We start from the raw sequence: 25,719 nt of genomic DNA on the forward strand, positions 1-25,719 counted from the left end.
AGTTGGCCGGTAGGTTATCGGGGTCTTGGTAGGCTCAGACGTCATTTCATTCATTCATTAGAGAAGCAGTGTAGCTCAGTGGAAAAGAGCCCGGGCTTTGGAGTCAGAGGTCGTGGGTTCAAATCCCGGCTCCGCCACTTGTCAGCTGTGTGACTTTGGGCAAGTCACTTCACTTCTCTGGGCCTCAGTGACCTCACCTGTAAAATGGGGATTAAGACTGTGAGCCCCCCGTGGGACAACCTGATCACCTTATAACCTCCCCAGCGCTTAGAACAGTGCTTTGCACATAGTAAGCGCTTAATAAATGCCATCATTATTATTATTCATTCGCTCATTCAGCTGTATTTATTGAGCGCTTAATATGCGCTAAGCACTTGGGAGAATACGCTCTAACAATAAACGGACACATTCGCTACCCACAGCGATTTTGTCTCTCTAGACTTGGACCGTAATCCAGAGAGGGACATATTAGGGTCCCATTTGTGGCTGCATTGGGGCGGGGGTGACCCTGATGACCACAATAATTAGCTGGTGGCAGGGAGGTGAAGAACTCGAGGAGAGTTTCGTCTCACAGCCAACTTACCTCTCCCAAGGTCTACTTGGAACCCCCCCAAATTCTGGTCCCCCATTGGGAAACTGATCTCAGGCTTGGAGGGGTGGGGGAGAGCAACTAGTTCAGTCTTCCTGCTTCACTTGAAATCTTCTTGAGGGGCAATGCTTCCATTTACGGGGCCGTGGTGATCGCTGCCTCGGGCCATATAGTGCATTTTCAAACCCAGTATAGGTGAGCAGGTGAAGAAGATAAAAGTGGGTGAAAGCTAGCTGTACATGCCCCTACTTACAGAGGGATAATTTAGTCAGGAAATTTTCGAGCTGGAAGAAACTGCAAGAGGTCATCTTTACCAGCTCCCCGCTTCCAGGCAGCCTGAACCGAAAATATCTTTGGCAGATGGTTGCCAGTCCTGTTCTTGAGATTCTTCAGCAGAAACTCCTGACCAGTGGTTTTAAGGCACTCAGTTCACTCTCTTTCCCAATACACTTCAGCTCGCATGTCTCGCCTCTCTCTCAATCAGTCATTTATTAAGCACTCACTGTGTGCAGAACATTGTGCTAAGCACTTGGGAGAGTACACCGTAACACAGTTGGCAGACATCCCCTGCTTACAGTGAGCTTACAGTCTAGATGGGGAGACAGATATTCATGTGAATAAGTAAATTATGGGTATGGACATGAGTGCTGTGCGGCTGAATAAAGGATGCAAATCCAAGTGGGAAAAGAGGAAATGAGCACTTAATCGGGAGAGGAAATGTGCTTTTAATAAGGCTTTGAAGATGTGGAGAGCGATATTCTCAAGCCAACCCACTCACTTGCAAATGTCTTCTCTCCCGCCTGCCTCCTCTCTCCCTCTTTACATCTGACAGACCACTGCGCTCCTCATCAAGGCCCTTCTGAAATCGTAACTCCTCTAGACCTCCCCACGTACCACCTCAGGTCTTCTGCGCCAGCGAAGTACTTATGCACTCATTCATTCAATCATATTTATTGAGCGCTTACTGAGTGCAGAGCACTGCACCAAGTGCTTGGGAAGTACAAGTCGCCAACATATAGAGATGGTCCCTAACCAACAACGGGCTCACAGTTTGGAAAGGGGGAGACAGACAGCAAAACAAAACAAGTAGACAGGTGTCAATACCATCAGAATAAATAGAATTATAGCTATATACACATCATTCATAGAGTAATAAATACGTACAAATATACACAAGTGCTGTGGGGAGGGGAAGGGAGTAGGGTAGAGGGAGGAAGGGGGCGATGAGGGGAGGAGGAGAGGAAAAAGGGGGGGCTCAGTCTGGGAAGGCCTCCTGGAGGAGGTGGGCTCTCAGTAGGGCTTTGAAGGGAGGAAGAGAGCTAGCTTGGCGGATGTGCGGAGGGAGGGCGTTCCAGGCCAGGGGGAGGATGTGGGCCAGGGGTCGGCGGCGGGACAGGCGAGAACGAGGCACAGTGAGGAGGTTAGCGGCAGAGGAGCGGAGGGTGCGGGCTGGGCTGGAGAAGGTGAGAAGCGAGGTGAGATAGGAAGGGGCGAGGCGATGGAGAGCTTTGAAGCCGAGAGTGAGGAGTTTTTGCTTGATTCGAAGGTCGATAGGCAACCATTAGAGATTTTTGAGGAGGGGAGTGACATGCCCCGAGCGTTTTTGTAGCAAGATAAGCCAGGCAGCAGAGTGAAATATAGACTGAAATGGGGAGAGACAGGAGGATGGGAGATCAGGAAGGAGGCTGATGCAGTAATCCAGTCAGGGTAGGACGAGAGATTGAACCAGCAAGGTAGCGGTTTGGATGGAGAGGAAAGGGCCGATCTTGGCGATGTTGCGGAGGTGAGACCGGCAGGTTTTGGTGACGGGCTGGATGTGTGGGGTGAATGAGGGAGCGGAGTCGGGGATGACACCAAGGTTGTGGGCTTGAGAGACGGGAAGGATGGTAGTGCCGTCCACAGTGAAGGGAAAGTCAGGGAGAGGACAGGGTTTGGGAGGGAAGATAAGCAGCTTAGTCTTGGACATGTTGAGTTTTAGATGGCGGGCAGACATCCAGATGATGTCCTGAAGGCAGATGTACAATTCACATCCAGGTATAGCGCTCTCGGACGTATCGATTTACTCTCCCTGTACTAAAGCGCTCAGCTACATCAGTCAATCAGTGGTATTTATTGAGCGCTATGTTCAGAGCACTGTATCAATCAATCAATCAATCGTATTTATTGAGCGCTTACTGTGTGCAGAGCACTGTACTAAGCGCTTGGGAAGTACAAATTGGCAACATATAGAGACGGTCCCTACCCAACAGTGGGCTCACAGTCTAGAAGCACTGTACTAAGTGCTTGAGTGAGTCCAATACAGTGGAATCAGCAGACATGTTCCCTGCCCATAACAAGTTTATGGTCTCTGTCCACATTTCCTTCCCTTCTAGGTGTAAGTTATTTTAGTGCCTGTCTCCTCCGCTAGATTTGTAGGCTCTTTGAAGGCAGGGATCAGGGGTTTCAACTGTATTGTACTGGACCCTCTCGAACTCTTAGTACAGATGCTCAGGAAGTACTAGTCTAGAATTTTAGGAGTCCAGCTCCGGATTTAACATTGCTTACTATCATATAATTCTCTTATGTGACACTGTCCCCAAAGCACGACTATATCTTTTTTCTTTTTTTGACATTCGCACACATTCTCTGGAGCTGAGTTACTTAATTTCTCTTCCCTTTTTCTCTTCCTAAATGTGCTACTACTGCTAGACCGGGAACGTCTTCGCCACCTCCTATGTGTCCTAGACCCTCTTCCCCTTTCTCTCAGCCTCTGCTGACCCTTTCTCCTCCGACCCCCACCCCACGGTGAGTGTGGGTGTGTGTCTCGCTGAATCTCTGTCCCGCCTCATCTTAATCCAGGATCAATTTAGGTTCAGTGTGTTAACGGTAGGTCAGCATGATTCAGGCCAGTGATTAACAGGCTTTGGGGATGCTAATGAGGCGTGGGGTGGGAAATGCAGCAAATCATTGAATAGTTTATAAATGACTGAACGGAAGCTAGATTTAACAGTAAATACAGTCAGGGCTCCAGTGGTACACAAATGTTCCTCTTCCAATAATTGCTCTTGAAAATCTGTTAGTGGATGACTTTTTTTTTCAGGGGCTAAATATCCAATTTGCGGATTATCCGGGCTTTGACTCGCTGCTGCCTGGCTTTCTGCCAATTTACCATTGATTAGCCTCCACACTAGACGTGGGGGAAAGGAAAAGACAAGGGGATGGAAACGCAAATCATTCAGTTCAGTCACTCAGATCATACCTGTAGTCACGTGGGTGAAATGTTTGATGGGAAGGAGGTCGAAGCTACTGGCTAAAATGAGGTTTGGGGATCTTGTCCCTCTTAACCCCAGACGTACATATCTATTCTATTTATTTTATTTTGTTAGTATGTTTGGTTTTGTTCTCTGTCTCCCCCTTTTAGACTGTGAGCCCACTGTTGGGTAGGGACTGTCTCTATATGTTGCCAATTTGTACTTCCCAAGCGCTTAGTACAGTGCTCTGCACATAGTAAGCGCTCAATAAATACGATTGATGGTGATGATTAACCCTGAAAGGTCATTTCAACAATTCAAGTATTTTCCTTCTCCATGACTGGTTAGCTTGCTTAAAAATTCGCAGTAATTCAGTACGGGATGCCACGGGACTCAGTCACTATGGGCTCTGCCCACAACTACAAAGGCGACTTGGGAGCGGTTTATGCAGAGCGATGTCCAGGCAGGGCTGCGTCAGGAGGAGAGGAGGAAGATCATCACTGGGATGGAGCAGCTGCTTCAACCTAAAGTGGCACCAGGCGCCAAATGTTGGACTGAGTTTCTCTGCATAAACTTGTAGGGTAAAGGTTCGTCATTCCCTCAGTGGCATTTGAATGTGCAATCGTACTAGGTGCTTGGGAGAGTACGACAAAGGGCACGGTCCCTGGCCTCATGGAGACTGTGGTCTGATGGGGTACAGGCACAAATCGTGCCCATACGAGGGAAGCAGGAGGAGAAGTACGTAGAGTAACGGCAAGCCACGCTGGACAATTAAATATGTGAATAGATGGTGTACGAAGCGTCTCCAAGGGACTGAGGTTTCAGAACAGCGAATGCGCGTGAAGGAATTGATTGTAGCGCTAGTGGTTGCGCAGCGGCACCCGCACTCTCTCATCCCCGCCTGTCGGGTTCCCACTGGGGCACGGAAGGTGACGAGCGAGTAGGCCGGTCGAACGCATTTTGACGCGCACGCAGAGGTTTACGTGCTGGAGCCGAACGCCGATGCCGTGTTCCACTGCTCCAACCCGGCGGTTGGTTGCCTTGGGAACCACTGCAGCCTTTGCCTTTCCCATTAACCACCGGCTGGGCCTGCCCACTTAGCAGAATGCTCTCGTAGGCCTGGATGGCAGGGCCCCAGCAGGCAGGCCTTCTCTCCCTCGAGCCAGGTCTGGAATCCAGTTCTCCTAATTTCCAGAGCTGGGCTCCTTCCACTTGACTAATAGAAGGCAGCGTGGCTTATAAGTGGAGTAGAGGCATGCCCCAGGTTCCAGGCACCCCCACAGTCCACACTACCCGGGGATGCTGGCCGTTACGGCCCGCTACCTATCTCGCCCCAGGTTACAGCCGCCCTGCCATCCATATAGCCGTTATTGTTTGATATTTTACCCCAGGTTACAACCACCCCACGATCCATACAACCCGGGGATACAGCCGTTATTGTTCGATGTCTTACCCTACACAAAAGCCCGACCGTCCTGACGTTCCGGCTGAGCGTGATGGGTAAGTAAATCCCTCCCCGCCTCCTCCCCATCCGGGGGGGGGGGGGAAATTGCACAATCTGCAGTGACCGGATCTTGGAGGAAGTTCTGTCCACAGCTGGTGTCCCGTTCTAGGGGCAGGGAAGAGGACCCTAAGCAGATTTCCAAGGAAGCCTCGGGGGAGGCAACTTGGTTTGGAAAAGGAGCGTGCAGAAGTCAATGAGTTAAACTGCATCTCATCAAGGGGAACCGTTGTCCGACGGCAACCTCCTCAAACTTGACCGATCCAGCGCGTCGACGCGAGACGGTCAAACGCGCGAAGAACTGTCGTGGTCTCCACCCACGGCGAAGATTTTGTGCTTAAGAAGCCTCGCGTGAATTCTCAAGAAAACGGATGAATTTATAAAAATCAGCGAAGACCCTGATGCAGAACGGAGTTGAGAGGTTCAGAAGAACTTAACCTACAAGAAGGTACTTGGTGAAGAAAAAAGAAGGTGGCTGATGTTTACCCCAACTTGGACAAGTTCTTCACCAAAGTTGAAAACCACTACAACAGTCAACAGAACGTGCTCTCCTACGTCTTCAGCGTCCTGCAAAGATTCATTACCATATTACAGCTCCTCATTTAATGTTGTGATGTCATGCTAAGTAGTGATTAGTAATTATGGTATTTGTTAAATGCTTACTGGGCGCCAAAAACTGTACTGCGCACTGGAGTGGATACAAGAGAATCGGGTTGGACACAGCCCCTGCCCCATATGGGGCTCACACTCTAAGCAAGATGGAGTGGGATTTAATCCCCATTTTACAGATGAGGAAACCGAGGCCCAGAGAAGTTAAGTGACTTGCCCGAGGTCACCCAGCAGGCTCCCAGGCCCATGCTCTTTCCACTAGGCCCCGCTGCTTCTGAAAGACTGATCTGAAGATTAAACGGTGGTGCAGTGGTGTTCGATGTAGGGTGCACAGAAGAATTCCATATTTTTCCCAGAAGTTCTGGAACAGATCTCAAATCCGGCCTCGTTGGATCATGGGCTCTGCCTGCACGTAAATGCGTACATATTTGTCAAGTGCCAAGGATGGTTGTTAGGCTGACATGACCCGGCTAGTGGAAATTAGTTGGGAAATGTCCCCTCAAGGTAAGTTTTTCTAGAAGGCTCTGAAGCTCCGGAAGGCTCTGTACCAGAGGGCCTAGATGCCCGCTCCTCTCCTGTTTCCTCAGCCTCTTGAACCACCCCACTGATCCCGGCCTCAGACACACCGCACAACCCGCTCCCTTAGCCTCTTCTACTGCCCCTGCCTGCACGAATATTAGAATATTGGCAGTTGTGCACGCCCCCTCTGTCCTCAAGGATCCATTCTGCTCCCTTCATCCCTGTTATCCTTTCTCGCCAACCACCACCAGCATCGTGCTCCTTGAATTCGCTCCTAACTCACTTCCACCCCTTGCCCCACTCCCTTCTCCAGTCTCCCCGGACCCCCTCGTGGGCAGACTCCCCTTTCTCCTCGACCCATTCCCGTTCCATTCAACTCCTCCTCCTTGCCCTCTGCGTGCTTTGGCTCACACCAGATGATACTGTATTCCCTGCCTCTCTCTCCCATGGGATCACGTCCCTCCTGCCATTCCCCCGGCTCCCGGGAAGAGAGGGAGGGGTTGACCTACTTCTAGGGCCCCAATGCTGCCTTTCCCCCACCTCCCTCCCTCCCTCGCCTTCTCCTTTGAAGCTCCTGCCCTTTCCCCTACCACCCGTTGTGACCCTGCCCCTGCTTTTCCGAGTGACTGTCGCCTCTCCCTCAAAATCTACTTCTCCACTGATCCTTGGGGACTTCAACTTTCTTGTGGATTATCCCGATGACATCCCAGCCGTCTGCTTCCTGGTCCTTTTCAGTTCTGCCGACCTCCTGCTCCGCCGCACCTTACCCATTCGCCAGCTTGGAGACGACCTGGATCTGGGCACCAGTCGTCCCATTTCTACCTCTCCACTCTGAAATCAGGGCCGGAAGTAAGCCAGAATGGCCTGGAAGTCTTGCTCCAATATAAGGGGCGAGTCTCAGAACGGCCTTTGCCCTTCTAAAAAGTTGTCGAGCGGTGATGGTCCTTTTGGCACCCTGCGACTGGCCCAGTTTAGCCGGCACGATCCCTCAACTGCCGCCTCTCTGACCCTCGGCCTGAGCTCGGCTTCCAGGGTGAGGGAGGTGACTGGGGGGGTCCACTTGCACCCTCTCCCCCCATGCCACCACTGGGGTGGACGGGTGATGTTCCCGGGAGAAGGGAAACATCTGGTCTGAGCAGGAGGGGTCTGACGCGAACTGCAGACCCATCTTGCCCGCTGGGCTGTGGATAGAGCTGCTGTGGAGGTGGGGAAGGGGAGAAGGATAATGGTTTCCTTGTTGGGGGTGTCTGCCCCCCGTCTGTTGGGTAGAAGTCCAGAAGGGGGGGGCTGGGGCATCCAGTCAATGCTCCAGCCCACGACGTCATCACGTCACACAGTGTGACATCGCAGTTGTTCCAGAACTTTTTGGAACACATAACCTCCTAACAATTTGTTTTTATGGTGTTCGTTAAGGTCGTACTATATGCCAGGCAGTGTTCTAAGCACTGGGGTAAAGGCGAGCTAATCAGGGTGGACACGCTCCATGTCCCACAGGGGCTCACAGTCTTTACAGATGAGGTAACTGAGGGGCAGAGACGTCAAGGGACTTGCCCCGAGTCACACGGCAGACGCGTGGCAGAGCCGGGATTAGAACCCAGCTCCTTCCGACTCCCAGGCCCGTCCTCTATCTATCAGTTGTATTTAGCGAGAGCTTACTCGGTGCCGAGCACTGTACTAAGCACTTAGAGAGAGTACAGTACAAGAGAATTAGCAGACATGTTCTCTCCTGATCTTTAGATCCCCCTACTTCTATCTCAAGGCATCAAGCCCCACCTGGGCTCCCAACCACCTCTCCCCTCTCGATGCACAAATCCACACTGCTCTGTCCACCAAATTCAAGTCCCTCACCTACCTCATCCTTTCACTGATCACGACTCTCTCCTTCTCCAGCCCAGCCCGCACCCTCCGCTCCTCCGCCGCTAATCTCCTCACCGTACCTCGTTCTCGCCTGTCCCGCCATCGACCCCCGGCCCACGTCATCCCCCGGGCCTGGAATGCCCTCCCTTTGCCCAACTGCCAAGCTAGCTCTCTCCCTCCCTTCAAGACCCTGCTGAGAGCTCACCTCCTCCAGGAGGCCTTCCCAGACTGAGCCCCTTCCTTCCTCTCCCCCTTGTCCCCCTCTCCATCCCCCCCATCTTACCTCCTTCCCTTCCCCACAGCACCTGTATATGTGCATATATGTTTGTACATATTTATTACTCTATTTATTCTACCTGTACATATCTATTCTATTTATTTTATTTTGTTAGTATGTTTGGTTTTATTCTCTGTCTCCCCCTTTTAGACTGTGAGCCCACTGTTGGGTAGGGACTGTCTCTATATGTTGCCAATTTGTACTTCCCAAGCGCTTAGTACAGTGCTCTGCACATAGTAAGCGCTCAATAAATACGATTGATGATGATGATGATGACTCCCACCCCCCCACCCCCAGTACACTTCCTCCACTCCTGCGCTCGCTCACCCTGCCCAGCACAGTTAGTGGAGATCCAGGCCACTTCTAATTCACCCCTTGCTTGCTATAATTCTGGGTTTTGCTTCTGCTCAGCAACTATCTTCCTCCCTCAGGACTGCCATACCCATTGCCCCATCCGTTATTCCAGGCCCTCAACTCCCTTCTGATGCCCCTAGTCCCCCTCCTCCCCATTCTCTCGCCCTCAGTAACTGGGCCAGCTACACATTAACAATTTTGAAAACATCAGGGGCAAGTTTCCCCTGATCTTCCCAACTTCCTCCGGCGTCCACTCCTCCTTTCCAGCCGTCTCTCCAGAGATGGTCGGCCTCCTTTCAAAATCTCCCCCGCCCTGCTTCCTGGGCCTCTGATCCCTTTCCCACTCTTCTTCCCTCTCTGACTGCCCCGCTTCAAGCCCTCACTTTCTGATGCCTCCTTTGCCTTCAACCGGGCTCGTTTCCCCCACTGCACCCTCCAGCTATTGTCCCATTTACCTGCTCCCATTCCTGTCCGAACACCTCAAATGAGTTGTACGGTGGGTTTACAGACTCCTTGCTTTCCAGAGTCACCAGTGACCTCCTTACCAGACGTAATGGGCTCTATTCTAGTCTCTATCCTCTATTCCAAAATGCCAATTCTCTGAGCCCGTTGTTGGGCAGGGACCGGCTCTACATGTTGTCAACTTGTACTTCCCAAGAGCGTAGTACAGTGCTCTGCACACAGTAAGCGCTCAACAAATACAAATGAATGAATGAATCTTGCCAACTACCCCAATGCTTAGCACGGTGCGTGGCATGCAGTAAGCGCTGAATAAATGCGAACATCATTATTAATCCTAACCCTTCTTTGACGCTGTGGGCCGCTCCCTTCTGAAAATGCTAGCTAATCTTGGTTTTGCCAAAACCGTCCTCTCCTGGTTCTCCTCCTTCCTGTCTGGTGGACTCCTTCCCGGTTTCCTCCCCTTGCCTTTCTTCTGCCTCACCCCCTAACCGTGGATGTCCTCCAAGCCTCTGGTCTGGCTCCCCTTTTTTCCCTTTTCACTACCATGAGACTTCAGGGAAGAGGATGGAGTAACAGGCTGAGCCTCCAGCCTTGATCCATTTAACACTGGAATGGAGAGGCCTACTGCCTGGGAAGGGGGCGGTGGGGAGAAAGAGAGCCTACCCCATGTCATCTGGGGCTCCCATATGTGAAGAGGGAGAACATTTCAGGCCAGAGGCCCGTTGTGGGCGAGAGGTCGGCGGCGAGATAGAGATACAGTGAGTAGGCTGGCATTAGAGGAGCAAAGTGTGTGGGCTGGGTTGGAAGTAGGAGAGTAGTGCGGAGAAGTAGGAGGGGCAAGGTGATTGATTGCTCCGTAATATTTCCCCCATCTGTCCCTTCCTCACCATCGAAAAGGCCACCACCCTGTGTCACATTGCGGCTGGCCTTCAGTCTTCTCTCTGCCTCCAGCCTGTTCCCTCTCTAGCCTAAACTTCACTCTGTTGCTCAAGGTATCTTTCCCCAAATATCATTCTGCACACATCACTCCTCAAAAATCTTCCCTAATTGCCCATTCCATGTCACAGCACACAGAAACACCTGACCATTGGCTTTAACACATTCCATCAGTTTTCTCCCTTCCCCACTCTCGTGTGCCGCTACACCCCAACTCTCATTCTCCATTCCTCCCAAACTCACCTCACTGTGCCTCATTCTCGAATATCCCACCTCCAACCCTTGGCTAACACTTCCTGCTGTCCGGAAACCCCCTTCCTCTTCCAATCTGCCAGATCTTAACTCTCCCCGCCTTCAAAGTACTTCAGACATCTCACATTCTCCAAAAAGCATTGCCCAGTGATTTTCCTTCTATTCAGGTTACGTCCCCGCAACTAGCACCTCAGCACTTTTGCGCTCACAGCCTCCCACTTTCGGACACATCAATTTATGGACTTTGTCATTTAAGCGGTTCTTCTTCCCTGTAAATTACGGTGTGCTTGTCAATCTCCATTTGATTGTAAGATCCTTTTAGGCAGGGATCATGTCTCTGATATCAACTGGACTCTTGCTACCTCTTAGTATGGTGCTCCACACATAGTAGGTGCTCTATAAATATAATTTGATTGACTGGATGTGGTCTGGTAAGTGTGAAAGAAAGAGGAGTTCCAGGTGGGGAGTGTAGGGATGTGGATGCAAAAAAAAAAAAAAGGCTAGTAGTCGGTTCTGTTTACTGCTGGTTGTGAATGTGGGCGAAAATGCAGCGAAGAGGATGATAGAGTCGACAGACAGGCCTATCCACATAATGCACACAAAGGTTTTTCCCTGGTTTGGGGAATTAACAGCGACTGGTGGTGTTTTCACTTTTGTCTCTCCTCTTGAATTTTTGCTCATAGCGAGATGCTCCTTTCTTGATTGCAGTAGTCCAAGCTGGTCTTTCTATGAGGGTTCTACCAGCTTTCAGCTGTGCTGCCACGTTGCTTGAGGCTGCATTTTACTGTCTCCTTAAATCAGTAGTATTTGTTGAGTGTTTACTGTGTGCAGTTTACTAAACGCTTGGGAGAGCACAGTACAACGGAGTTGGGAGACACATTCCCTGCCCACCAGGAGCTTACACTCTAGAGGGGGGAGGAAGACCTTAAAATGAATTACGGATGTGGGTGGGGCTGAGGGTGGGGTGAATATCGAGTGTTTAAAGGGTACCGATCCAAGCGCATAGGTGAAGCAGAGGGGAGAGCGAGTTGGGGAAATGAGGGCTCAGTCAGGGAAGGTGTCATGGAGGAGATGGGATTTTAGAAGGGGCGTGGAGGTGGGGAGAGTGGTGGTCTGTCATATGAAGGGGGAGGGAGTTCCAGGCCGGAGGACGAGGGGCCGGCAGTGAGACAGGCGAGCTCGAGGTCCAGCGAGTAGCTTGACGTTGGAGGAGGGAAGCGTGCAAGCTGGGTTGTAGTCGGAAATCCGCGAGGTGAGATGGGGGTGAGTTGACTGAGTGCTTTAAAGCCGACGGTAAAGAGTTTCTGTTTGATGCGGACGTGGATGGGCAATCAGTGGCGGCTCTTGAGGAGTGGGGAAACGTGGGCCGAATGGTTTTGTTAGAAAAATGATCCGGGCGGCAGAGTGAAGTAAAGACTGGAGTGGGGAGAGACAGGGAGGTCAACGAGGAGGCTGATGCCGTAGCCAAAGTGGACTACAAGTGCTTGGAGCAGTGGGAGACATTTCTGCTGCCACCCTTGCTTTCGGTTGTCTAACTTTTAGTTCACCCTTACCGCAGTTTGGGGGCTTTCTACCATTATTTATTCTCCTCACCCGCCCCACTGTGTGGAGGAGGATTTGGCTTCAGTGTGAGTAGACTGACTTCCCCGCCTCCGGACCGCAAATTTCTTGTGGGCAGGGATCGTGTCCACCAACTCTGTTGTGTAGTGTGCTCGCCCACGAGTTTAGTGCACAGTAAGTGCTCAGTGAGTACCATTGATTGGTTGGGATCCTATCTTGCTACTTGATGTTGAGAACGGCCTATGAATGGCGCTGATGGAACTGCTCAAGGAGCTGGATTGTGGCCTTTTTCGTGGGGTCCTGGTCTTGCAGCAGTATAGCTGCGAAGATCTTCCATTTCTTCTGAAGCCTAATGCCATATTTCAAATGCACGAGGTGGAGAGGAATAGGATTTAATATGAGTAATCTTGGCCACCGGGTTAACTGGCTTGAAATGATAAAGCAGCTTCTCGGTCAGGGCTACTGCTCGCTACATGGGTGCCATCTGGCAGTGATTTCTGCGCGGCGGCCGCAGGGCTTCCTTCCATCTATCAGATTTCATCATAGTTTGTGGAATGAGGGCTGGAGATGCAAGTGCCTCATCGGGAATTGCCTGGCAGCTGATAATGGACATTTTCTAAAAGAAAAACAAGGAGCCGGTGTCTCCTTCCTCTAAAGATGTGACAAGGAAAATGATGATAGGAATCTGGTGCTGCTTCAGATCAACACCTCTCTCAATCAGGCTGCACTTCCATTTTCAAAACGCATTCATGTGATGTGTAAATACATATTTCAGCAGTTGCCATTTGTCATGATTGCTTATTTTCTGTCGTGCATGAAAAAAAGGGGATGAGATGTTCACTTCCACACAGAACTTCCGAATTCAGGAGCTATATGTATCATACTCCTCTTTCTCAGACAGGTGATGTGAGTCTTGTAGGGAAGACTATTCTATAATTTCCCTCCATTGCTGTCTGGAAGTTCCTAAATTTGAACTTGTTTGGGGACTTTAAGGGAGAAATGTAAGTATTTTAGAACTTTAGAAATTAAATTGAGAGATAAATACCCGCCAGTTCTTATTGTGAAGTTAGCCTGTTTGTGAAATTGACATCACTGCTGACTTTCATGACCTTTGCCTCTTTCTTTTGGTCCTCCAAAGAGTTTCAATCCTCAGTCCTCTGCAGTATGCTACAAGTATGATTTGGGAAAGGGGTGTTGGTAAATGTATATGGTAACTCCCTAGTTCCCTCTAAGGAGGGGGAACGAAGGGGCTCATGGCATCAAACGCACAGGGTAGTTTACATACATGACGGAGAACTAGGTGGTCACTCAACCACCCGAGTCATGTGGCAACTGTTAACTGAAAAGCTAGGGATAATGATTCAGGGGAAGTTTGAAAGCACACTCACCTCATCGTGATTAAACTGACCCTTCCAAGATGACACGTGCGGCATAATCACTGTACCCAGTGGGGAGCTACACAGAAAATGACTTTTCTTTTCATCTCTGTCAATGCTAATGAGCAAAGGAAGACTGCAGAGGTAGGGAGTGAGAAGGGATATATTAAAATTATTCCTGATTTCATCACCCACCTACACCATAATCTAGTTTATTCAGTCATTAAAATCTGTCTCGTGTGTTTGGGGAAAGGGGTGGGGGAGAGAAAAGGGAGCCAGGTATTTATTGTTGTTTCTATTTATTACTTATTACTGAATTAGTTCTAGAATCTCCAACTCTAGTGGGCCAGCATATGAACCATGCATTTAGATGACTGTCCTATGTGTAATTAGTTTTGCTCTTCTTTTAGCCACAGTAGCATTTATTTGTTACCTGAAAGCAAGTGACGATGTGTCGATGGAAAGATACCTATGTTGTAAATGAATAACTGTAAAAATGTTTAATCTTCAATTTTCACCTCACGGTTTACAATCAAGTGATCATCTGTCGTAGTTGGGCACTTTGGGGTTAAACTTGTTGGGGTTTGGGTTGAGTATCAATTACAGGAGAATTATATAAAAACCAATATTATGTCTCGACCAAAGCCACAGTTCAGTACTACTGAAATTACAGACTTAAAATACTGGATTTGCTATTGTAGTAATAGGGAGAAGGATCAATTTTCACTACCTCATCAAGGCAGCAGATAGCGATTTTATTCTTTTTTTAAAGACCTACTTGTGGAGGAAGAGAGAATATTCTCGATACCCTTTTAAACTAGCATCCTGAAGACTGGCACTTCGCTGTTAACTCAGGTAAGTGAACTGTTGTGTGAATGTCGTGTTAAGAAGAGGGATTTGGGGAGAGAACTGGGAAATGAAACAGTGTTAAGGTGTGGTCCTGTCCATCTTGAACGTAACTTTTTTTATCTTTTAGAATTGATAGATGTAACATGTACGCTGCTGCTTCTAAACCCAGACTTTACCACTGCGTGGAATGTAAGGTATGTCACACTTAGCAGACGATGACATAAAGTCCTTGGCCGGATTTCTGAAGTCAGCAAGCCATAAGCTTTTTGTTTTTGCATGTAATTTGATAAGCCAGCAGTAGCTCTTCCGATAAAATGTGCCTTTTCCCGTCTGTCCATAGCAGTTCCTTCTTTAGATATTGCCACATGTTGCTTGTTACTAATTAGCTTAGCAGTATTTGCCTATGCATTTGCAAATTTTGCTTTTTCTACACCTTTCCCGGTTAATTCATCGGTTGCTGAAATAAAACAAATTTGTCTGTAGGGATGAGTGGCACGTAGAGCATTTCACAATTTATATCTTGCTTCAGCTTTATAAAACTGTAACCTCCTTTATGACAACTAACTCCTAGGACTCAGGTGGTGTGTGGGAGGCGGGGGGGATCAATCTTAAAAGCCAGAATGGGGGAGAAAGTTTAAAGGGGGTTGGGTGGGGGAAGGAAGTTACCTGATTGTCAGGAGGAGTCACCTGGGACGTAATGAAGTAGAAGTCAGCTACCTTATTGAAGAACCTCTCTGTTTTTTGTTTTGTTGGGGGTTTTTTATAGTCTTTGTCAAGCACTTACTATGTGTCAGGCACTGTACTAAGCGCTGGGGTACATATAATCAGGTTGGACACAATCTAGGTCACACATGGGGCTCACAGTTTTAACCCCCCCCCCCCTTTACAAGTGAAATAACTGAGGCACAAGGAAGTAACACAGCAAATGACACAGGTCTTCCAACTCCCGAGCTCTTTCCGTTAGGACATGCTGCTTCTCACAGTGATTCTAAATACATCAGCGTGGCTACATTATTCATTTAGAATTGACTGATTGCCCACACGATTCTGGGTTATTTTGGCAAAAAATATGCTCGGGAGCCAACCCCTCCACTTAAGATGCTGTTTCTGTGAGAAGATCGATTCTGACATAGCGACACACTTTTCGGGAACCACTGCTGTTGTACAGTAGTATGTTTGGGAAGCAGGTGGATTAGTGGAAAGAATATGGATCTCGGAGCCAGAGGACCTGGGTTCTAATTCCAGCTTGGCCACTGGCTTGCTGTGTGACTCTGGGCAAGTCCCTTAACTTCTTTGTGCCTCGGTTTCCTCATCTTTAAAATGGGGATCACATGCCTCTTTTCCCTCCTACTTAGACTGCGAGCCTCAGGGGGGACAGGAACTGTGTTTGACCTGATGAATTTGTCTATGCCCCAGTGCACGGTGCTTAACAAATCCTATTACTGCTGCCATCATCATCATTATTTTCAAGGACAGTTATTTTCTGTAACTGAAAGTATCCAACAGGGTTCTACGCCCCGGTATCTTCGGAGGCAAAGTCTCTGTGATTGTGTCGGTTGCCAGAGTTTAGAGATGGATTGCTTAGTTTTTTTCCCCACCTCAAATTCAGAATTGTTAACAATCCTTTGCCTTTACTGACACAACTATCTTTTTAAGGGTGCTACGGTACTTGTTTAAATTCCTCCCGTATTAATGAGATGAGTATTTGTGCTGGCATCTGCTTTATCTTTGCCCTTTCCCCTGCTCCTCCTATTTATAAATGATTTATGACTACTTGCCTCCCCTCTTTAGAGTGTAAATTCCCTGAGGTTGGGGACTAGTTCTGTTTCTAGTCTATTCTTAAGTGCTTAGTATAGAACTCCACATACAGCAGTCCCTCGATAAATACCGCTGAATTGGCCGCTGATGTGGTCTTTTGATTAGGTAGCTAAAGCAGATGAGCATGGCTTCTAAAAGTAGATCTAAATTCTAGAGCTTTCGTTTTGAATCTAGGAATCCATTTTTCGTAGAACACAAAAATGTGCTGTTGAGCATTGCAGCATTTGGGGAGTGGTTTACTGCTAAATCTTGTTTAATTCGCTTTCATATGAGCTTGCTTCCCAGAGTGTTGATTGTTTTAGGGAAAAGACCAAAATAACGGTTCTTTTGTTTCTCTTCTCCAGGAAAGAGTTGATTCTGTCTGGTACTTTAAACCCAATTAAAGACTTGTACCTGGGGAAGTTGGCATTAACTAAGTTTCCTAAGAGCCCAGAAACATGGATTCACAGGTTGGTCCAATTTAAGATCAAAATATGCTTAGGGAATGGGTGGGAAGGGAAATATTTAGACAACCATTGTACAGCTTTACGGCTTGGCTTAATAAAAGGTATTTGTTTTTTTTCTGGTAAGGATGATTTGAATAACAGGTATATGAGCCTTCTTCTTTGAGCATTTACTAAAAGTGTGAAGGAATCAGCCTGGGTTCCTTGTGGAAGTTGAAAAGGAAGAATTTTGGTTTTGCTTTTTGCAAATATATGATTTTGGGTTTCTGGATACTGCATCTTGCAAGGACTCTGCCGGTAAACAAAAGGAACACAAGAGAAAATAAAAGCTTTCAACAGTGACTCTTTGGGTCCCTTCTGACCTTTTTTTTTTTTTTAACTGAATTTTTACCAGCTAAAGTCTCCTTAGCTGAACAGTAAAGTAATATCAAAGGAACGGTTCTTTACCAGAGCTCACAGTCAAATTATCAAAGGGCATTTTACTTACTAGTGGTTATTATAGGTTACATTTTAAAGAAACTAAATTCTGTAAATAAGATGCATATTTAACTGGAGAACATAATTTCTGCCAGCCATTAAAACCAGTGTTGTTTAGTGATGTGTAGTTTTATGTTTTCTCCGGCTCGTCCATGTAATCGTGTGGAATTAAAAGTGTATAAAAATGAAGTAAATTGTATTAAATGAGCATGCAAATCTAGCACTTAGTATAGTCGGCAATGATTTGGGGGCTATAAGGCCATTTTAAATAAATTTTAGTAGGCTGTTGACTGCACAAATAAAACTGATATGGTATTTCCTAAATCTAGACCGTTGTGCCATTTCCACATAAGCGTACAGCATTTCTCGTAATAATAATTGTGCTACTTAAGAGCTGATCATGTGGCAAGTACGGTAGTAAACACTGGAGTAGATTCAAGGCATTTAGGTTGGACACAGTCTCTGTCCCACATGGGGCTCACAGGTAGTGAATCCCCATTGAACAGATGAGGAAACTGAGGCACTTAGCTATGAAGTGACGGTCCCAGAGCAGGCAAGTGGCAGAGCTGATATTCAAACCCAGTTCCTCTGAAATTCCAGTCTGTACCCTTTCAAGCAGGCCACGCTGTTTCTCGTGCGAATAGACATGATATTGATTGTCCTCATTTGCAGTGATGGTATTAGGAAGATTTTAAATTTTGCTGGGCATAGTGATGTGCGATTGACTGAAAGAACAAATTGGTGGGCTGAATGTTGATCTTGGGCCCTCTTCTGCTGCCCCCCGACCCTTCTCTCTCCACTCTCTCCCCCGAGGCTACAAATGCAATCAATCAATCAATCAATCGCATTTATTGAGCGCTTACTGTGTGCAGAGCACTGTACTAAGCGCTTGGGAAGTACAAGTTGGCAATAGTAGTAGTAACATTTACTGAGTGCCCACTTGGTGTGATCTACTGTACTGGGTGCTTAAGGTCTATAGAAGAAACAAAGTGGCACGTCCCCTGCTCACAAGGAGCTCCCATTCTCATGGGGGAGACAGACAAAAATCTTTACAACTAGTGGTCACAATCAATTGAGTGGAAATATATATTCGCATGAGGGTGGAAAGAAGTTCATTCAAGTGCTCTACTTCAAAATCATGATAATACCCAGCTTCTTAAACCTCAGAAAACACAACTCTTTCCTTTCTGACCCCGACATGACAAGGAAATTCTAAGCACTTGCTTTACGCATTGTTGATTTCCAGTTTCCATTTAAGCAGCTTTCTCTTCATTCTTTTCCTCACCACTGACTAGTTCATCCTCACTAGTTCATTCAGTCGTATTTACTGAGCGCTTACTGCGTGCAGAGCACTGTACTGAGAGCTTGGAAAGTACAATTCGGCAACAAATAGAGACCATCCCTGCCCAACAACGGGCTCACAGTCTAGAAACGGATAAGAACGCCGTAACGGAAAAGGAAACTTTTGTTTTTCACGTAGTACCAACAGTAGTTGCTGTATTGCAAGAAAAAGGATTACTTTCTAGTTCTTCGCTGTATCAAAAAAAAGGTCAATATGACTATCACCAGAAGGACCTGGTGGTATAGAGAAGCAGCGTGGCTCAGTGGAAAGAGCCCGGGCTTTGGAGTCAGGGGTCATGGGTTCGAATCCCGGCTCTGCCAATTGTCAGCTGTGTGACTTTGGGCAAGTCACTTAACTTCTCTGGGCCTCAGTTCCCTCATCATCTGTAAAATGGGGATTAAGACTGTGAGCCCCCCGTGGGACAACCTGATCTCCTTGTAATCTCCCCAGCGCTTAGTACAGTGCTTTGCACATAGTAAGCGCTTAATAAATCCCATTATTATTATTATTATTATACTACACAGTCAAAAGCTGCTCGAAAACCAACTTGGGCTATCTAAGGGTTTTATTTTTTTTAAGCTTCGGTGACTTAAGTTTTTAAAAAAATTTTACGCAGCAAAAGAGGTACGAACTAAGAGATGTGGTAGGATTTCAAGAGAAAAATGGAGCCTAGCTAGTATCGCCAAACACTGGGGTCCCAAGAATAGGCTTCTTTTCAATAATCTCTCTCTTCACCTAGAGCTGATCACTGATTTGTTTCTGCAGTGAGAGGCCACTGATGATCTAGCCGATTGCATTCATTCATTCAATCGTATTTATTGAGCGCTTACTGTGTGCAGAGCACTGTACTAAGCGCTTGGGAAGTACAAGTTGGCAACATATGGAGACGGTCCCTACCCAACAGTGGGCTCACAGTCTAGAAGACTGCGGCCTGCAAACAGGCAAAAGTGTTAGGACCGTGGCTCTGGGAACCATTTGGAGCCCGTCCTTCCCCCAGCCCCGCTTCCCCCACCAAGTGACATAACTTACAGTGGGAAAAGTTGAGGGTGCAGGACAGCACAAAAGGTTGAAGATGGGAGATGCCCGGGATGTTGAAGGAGTGAAGGCAAGAGAAAAGTACGTGGGAGTTCAGGTTGGGGGGGAGTGAGTCATGGAGCTAGGGAGGGAGGTGAGTTCTTGGGGACCAATTTCAGGTGAGCGGCAGGGGTCCATGAGGAAACTGTTGGAGGAGAGCCCCCGCAGGGAAACAGCGTGGTCCAGTGGAAAGAGCCCACACCTGGGAGGCAGAGGTCCTGGGTTCTAATTCCGGCTCGGCCGCTTGTCTGCTGAGCGGCGACCTTGGGCAAGTCAATTCACCGCGCTGGCCCTCAGTTACCTCATCTGCAAAATGAGGATTAAGACTGTGAGCCCCATGCGGGACATGGACTGCGTCCAGTCTGATGAGCGGGTATCCACCCCAGGGCTTAGTACAGTGCTTGGCACAAAGCAAGCGCTTCACAAATACTGTGAAGACTGTGAGCCCAATGTTGGGTAGGGACTGTCTCTGTATGTTGCCAATTTGTACTTCCCAAGCGCTCTGCACATAGTAAGCGCTCAATAAATACGGCTGATTGATGAAATACCATAAATGATAATAATAATGATCACGAAAGCCAACAAAGTACTGGGTGACGGCAGGGCCCCCAGGATACTCTCTGTAATACAGTAATGAACCTTGGATTAATGATTTCCTGCTCGATCACTGCCACTGACCTACTTCTCTCTCTAAACTCACTGCGGCTTGTGGATTTCAGACAGAAGGGGGCAAGATCCTGAGTCCAGACTACATCAGCTGCGCCATTTTATCACATAACCTTAAATGTAGGACTTGTGCCCTGTGCAGTCTGGCTTTATGGTGTACTAACATTTCAAAATTCTAAAAATTAACATTTTGAATGTATGAAGTGTGTGAAAATGATTTCAGTGAAAGCAAACCTGGAGATTTCTAATTTTGCTAAGTTGAAGCCTCTGTATCGAATCAATCAACCTTTGTGAGAAATAGATACTGATTTGCTTATGTAATAGTCTGTGGTTGACTTTCTGTTTCCGATCAGCTTAAAATTCCTCTTCCCAGCCTAGTCTAGGTTTCTCCAACCCCTTGCTATATTCAATTCACTTTTGCCATGCTCTTAATATTTCGTATCAGTAGGCAAATTAACTGTTTTGTACCGTTTGCAAGTGTCAAAATGGAAGCCAAATCAGCAACCAAAATGATTTTTCCTTCCTCCCCTCCCCTCTCTCTCTCTCTCTCTTTTACCAACTTAAATCTGCTTTGCCATTCAACTAGGCGATGGGTGCTGCAACAACTATTTCAGGAAAACTCCTTGTCCACATTGGTGACAAAGGGACATGTGGAGACAGTTCCCGTGGAAAGGATGCAACGGGTCGTGCAGGAAGAGATGGAGGTCTGCGGCGAAGCTGCCGGGCGATATCCAAGTAACTATAACGCCTGGTCCCACCGTATCTGGGTTTTGCAACACTTGGGAAAACTGCATATCAAGGTAATGTATGGGCAGAATATCGGGGCTTTGACATTTTTATAATCCCTGCTGGACTTGAGAGCGCCTTAAGGGATTTTCGGTGTCTCGGCAAATGCCGAGAGGGCTTATGCAGTTGAGGCTTTGGGGGGATGGGACAGGTATTGTTCTTTTTACCCCATCTTGGACGCGTTCCTCACCGGGATAGCTTCTATCTGTTAGCAGTTTGCGGTAATGGCTGAGTTGGTAGAGGAGAAAGGACGTTGGGATGGGTGAAAAGGTGCGTTCTTGCCATTAAGGGTCACAGCTCACGCAACTACCCAGCTGCACAAACGGTAACAATCATCCCTTCTCCTATGGGCTGATCTCTGGATCTGCCCTGGGTGGAGCTTTCAACCTCACCTGTGCTTCCAAAGGTATTTACTGAGCGCTTACTGTGTGCAGTGCACTGTACTGAGCGTTTGGGCGAGTACAGTACAGTAGAGTTTAGTAGGCACGATCCCTGACAACAAAGAACACAGCCCAGTGGGGTCGACAGACATGAAAATAAGTTATCGATAGGAGAGAAGTGGAGAGAAGTGAGCAGGCTGGGTTGGAGCAGGAGATCAGTGAGGTGAGGTAATAATAATAATAATGATGGCATTAATTAAGCACTTACTATGTGCAAAGCACTGTTCTAAGCGCCGGGGAGGTTACAAGGTGATCAGGTTGTCCCACGGGGGGCTCACAGTCTTAATCCCTATTTTACAGATGAGGTAACTGAGGCACAGAGAAGTTGACTTGCCCAAAGTCACACAGCTGACAGTTGGCAGAGGCGGGATTTGAACCCATGACCTCTGACTCCAAAGCCCGTGCTCTTTCCACTGAGCCGCGGAGGGGGTGAGCGGACTGGGTGCCTTAAAGCCATTGTTGAGGGAAAGCAGGCTTTCCCTTGACATCATCCTCTAGACTGTAAGCTCCTTGTGGGCCAGGGCCACATCTACCAACTCTGCTGTATTGTACTCTCCCAAACGCTTAGTACAGAGCTCCACACACAGTAAGCATTCAATAAATTTGATTGATTGATCATAGCTAATTCAGAAATAGATGCCTCGTTACCCTTTTCATAAGACCCAAGAATCCCCTTTTCAGGAGCTTCCTGGGCATCATGATTCACTCCCCTAATGGGAAAAAAAAAATCAAAATAAACTGGTTATAGATTTCCGTTTGAGATGAATGAGATTCCCTGAACAATTCGTATGCCGTAACTTGGAGGTCTTTATTTGGCTGAGCTCCGAAATTAAGGTACGGCAAACCTCAAAGTCAAGTTGTTGAGGCCTGACATAACTTGAAGTGAAAGGGGGATGATTTAAACTTTTTTTTTTTACTCTTTTTTAATCGATCAACTGCTAGGTGGTTCAGTTCTTCTGTTGTGCAGGCAGGCTGGACCTAACTGCATTCTTTCACCACTGCTACCACCTCCACTGCCCGAGCTGTGTGTGTTTTTCCTTAGTAAGGGTGCAGAATTGGCTGTCACATGCCATTTTTCATGTTCTGATGGCAAGGAGATCACTTGGTGTCAGACTTTCCCTACTTTAAGATGCCACCTTGAACGCAAGTAAGAGCAACCTAAGGTATAATAATAATTAAAACAAAACCAAACAAAAAAAATCAGCCGGTCCAGCAACCTCTTCTCCTCTAACTTCCCCAAACCAAAGCTGGAGATGAAGAAGGGAAATGGCACGAGCAGCCTGGTTCCTCTTCTGGAAACTCTTTTGTCTGCCAGTGTGTGTGTGTGTGTGTGTGTGTGTCTGATCTCGGGATAATTAATTGGAACTCAACTGTTCTTCCTCTAATTGGCAGTGGCCGTTTCTGAAAGGCAGGCATTCTCTTCCCCACGGCTTATGAGTGGAGGGTAATTGGGGGCGGGGGGCGTGCAGGTGTTGAAATGATCTGTTTTGTGTGATTTTGCAAATATTTTGATTGGCAGTGGAAGATCACATCCATGGTGGCAGGAGCACAGGTGCTTCAATTTAAGGTTTTTGGGACTCCAGAGATCCAAAGTGCATGTATGTTAGGCACGAGGGAGTACGGTAGAAAGGACTTGCGGTGTTTTGTTTATTAATGGCTATTTCATTCATTCATTCTATTTCTAGTACACCTAGTATCTCCAGGAGATTTTTAGGGCGACAGAGGGAGGCAGGATTTCTAAGCAAATGTTGTCCATCATAATAAATGAAAGAACCTTATTCTCCTTATTGGGATTTAGTTTGGATTCGGTATAAGTGTTTACTCTTTGCTAAACACTGGGGTAGATTCAAGTTAACAATTCCCTCCGTGGTAAATCGAGTAACTTTCTGACGACACGTTCTCTCAGTGTGCTTTGTGCCCACTGTCAGCTAGGGAGATATTCTATTTCAGAAGGGGAGGAAAGGAGTTTTTGAAGCAACGATTACTGTAGTGTACTAACAATGAAAGAATGGTTTTGCCCTGTGGTTCAGGGCAGGTACCGGAGTAAGAACGGAGTTAAAGGCTACAGAAACATTCCCTGAATTCTTCTGAAACCAGGTGTGCTGTTCTTACGGTTTGCTCTTTCACGATTTTGAAAAATAGTAGAAAAACTTTTCTCAAACTTATGTGTTGTCATACGTCACATAGTCCTGAATCAAAATTTCCCATTCTTATTTTTTTTTTCTATGGTAGTACATGCCAAAAATTTAGCAATTAGGTGTCCCTCCAAAAATTGGGGGTTGCCCAAGCAAAGTCCTGGTTCTATACCAAGCTCTTCAGCTACTTTTTATTTAAAAATGTAACCCAGGCAATGGGGTAGATGTGCATTCACATGCATGCAAAGACAGATGAACAGATGGGCATATGCAGTGTTCAGTTGTCCGTACATAGCAAAATTCCCTCAAAATATGCAACTCTTCCCAGTTTCCCTTGATTAGATGCAATTTGAATAGATTGGGTCGGGTAGACACTCGAACAGTCTAGAGGTACTTTTTGCTAATCCATCTCTATTCGGAAGAGCACACAACCTCTCTCATTCCATCTGAAGTAGTCCTGATTTTCTCCCCTTGTTCTCTAGGGTCACTGCCTTAGAGTTCCATCACTAGTGTGAGATTTCTAATGCATACCTTTCAGTTCCAATTTACAGCTTTTGGGTTTGTTTGTTTTTTCCCTTTTTCAGCGTCCACTTAAAAGTCTCTGTTCTGTCCCGAAGCACTTTTTTTCCTTCCAGTTCAGATCTTTCTGGGATGTTATGGGGGGGTTTTTTGGTTGTTTTCGCTGGATTTTTTTGTTGTAAAAACTCCTCACCCTCGGCTTCAAGGCTCTCCATCACCTCGCCCCCTCCTACCTCACCTCCCTTCTCTCCTTCTCCAGCCCAGCCCGCACCCTCCGCTCCTCTGCCTCTAAACTCCTCACTGTGCCTCATTCTCACCTGTCCCGCCGTCGACCCCCCGCCCATGTCCTCCCCCTGGCCCGGAATACCTTCCCTCCGCACATCCGCCAAGCTAGCTCTCTTCCTCCCTTCAAAGCCCTACTGAGAGCTCACCTCCTCCAGGAGGCCTTCCCAGACTGAGCCCCCTCCTTCCTCTCCCCCTCCCCCCCCGCCTTCTCCTTCCCCTCCCTACAGCACCTGTATCACCTGTATATATGTTTGTACGTATTTATTACTCTATTTGTACATATTTATTCTATTTATCTTATTTTGTTAATATGTTTTGTTTTGTTGTCTGTCTCCCCCTTCTAGACTGTGAGCCTGCTGTTGGGTAGGGACTGTCTCTATATGTTGCCAACCTGTACTTCCCAAGCGCTTAGTACAGTGCTCTGCACACATAAGCGCTCAATAAATATGATTGAGTGAATGAATGAATGAATGAATGAGAAGACAATAGAAGGCTGGGTAGGATGTCTCCTTGAACAGACCCACGCTCCAATTTACTGCATCATTTTCCCCCATCGATTACGTCCTCTCCTGTGTTTTTCTTATCAATCAATCAATCAATCTTAGTTATCATGCCATCTAACCTGAAGGGAAAGATTGCAGTCCTTGAATACGGCAGAGCAGCTTGACAGCTGTCTGCTCTTGGACTCTCCTGATCTCTAGGAGAAGGGTATTGCTGTTTGAGGTGAACTTGTTCTTTTGTCACTTTCCGGGGAGAACAGGTCGGGGTTTTCATATTTCACGTAGAACAGGCAACCTCAAAGCTATAAATTCAAAAAATTTCACTGTTATACAGCAGATTCCAAAAATTAGAACGTGTGTGGGTCTCCACACTCTCAGTTTTTGTTCCTCCACTTTTCCCCCATCCCAGAATGGCTGAAAAAAAAAAGGGGGGGGTTCTCTAGTTTGTGTTCCCTTGGCTATTAGCAGTCCAGTTGAAACTTTGTGAGGAGCTATAGCAATCCGGATCTTTTCTACTTTACTCCTCCTTTTGCTTTACACACTTTTGGGGTAAGGGCTGTGGGTGAGAAGTGATGGGTGGATGATAAGGAATGGTGAAAATAAGCACTGTTTAACAAAAATCCAATTTTACCCTGAAAAATGGCCTGAGAAGATATTGCAGTCTGTGTATTGCAAGGCAGCTCTTGTTACTGTTATTATTCTGTATGCTGGGCTGAGGCACACACAAGCCTGCTTCCGCTCTATCATTTGCTTAGAGCTCTGATAACTCCTCTACCGTGTGAAGATATGACGGGCAGGTAGCCAGCTAACCAAATATTTGAGGGGGTGTGTGTGTGTGTAGTGCGGGCAGGGTGGTGATTTTA

General features: G+C 47.3%; 1 protein-coding gene across 3 annotated transcripts in view; it reads left to right on the top strand.

Moving 5' to 3' along the window:
* The window catches only part of PTAR1 (protein prenyltransferase alpha subunit repeat containing 1), a 59,630-nt gene that overhangs the window by 20,605 nt on the left and 13,306 nt on the right, over positions 1-25,719 (top strand). The window contains exons 2-5 of one of the 3 annotated variants that reach the window (XM_038769477.1): positions 5,211-5,319; positions 14,499-14,565; positions 16,534-16,638; positions 20,778-20,991. In XM_038769477.1, coding sequence (XP_038625405.1) covers positions 5,211-5,319; positions 14,499-14,565; positions 16,534-16,638; positions 20,778-20,991 — 495 coding nt within the window. Of the gene's footprint in view, positions 1-5,210; positions 5,320-6,174; positions 6,434-14,498; positions 14,566-16,533; positions 16,639-20,777; positions 20,992-25,719 lie in introns of those variants that run through there. The other 2 variants (XM_038769478.1, XM_038769476.1) reach the window with 2 other exon arrangements.

This window comes from Tachyglossus aculeatus, chromosome X4 (genome assembly GCF_015852505.1).
Source record: "Tachyglossus aculeatus isolate mTacAcu1 chromosome X4, mTacAcu1.pri, whole genome shotgun sequence".
NCBI classification, from domain to species: Eukaryota; Metazoa; Chordata; class Mammalia; order Monotremata; family Tachyglossidae; genus Tachyglossus; species Tachyglossus aculeatus.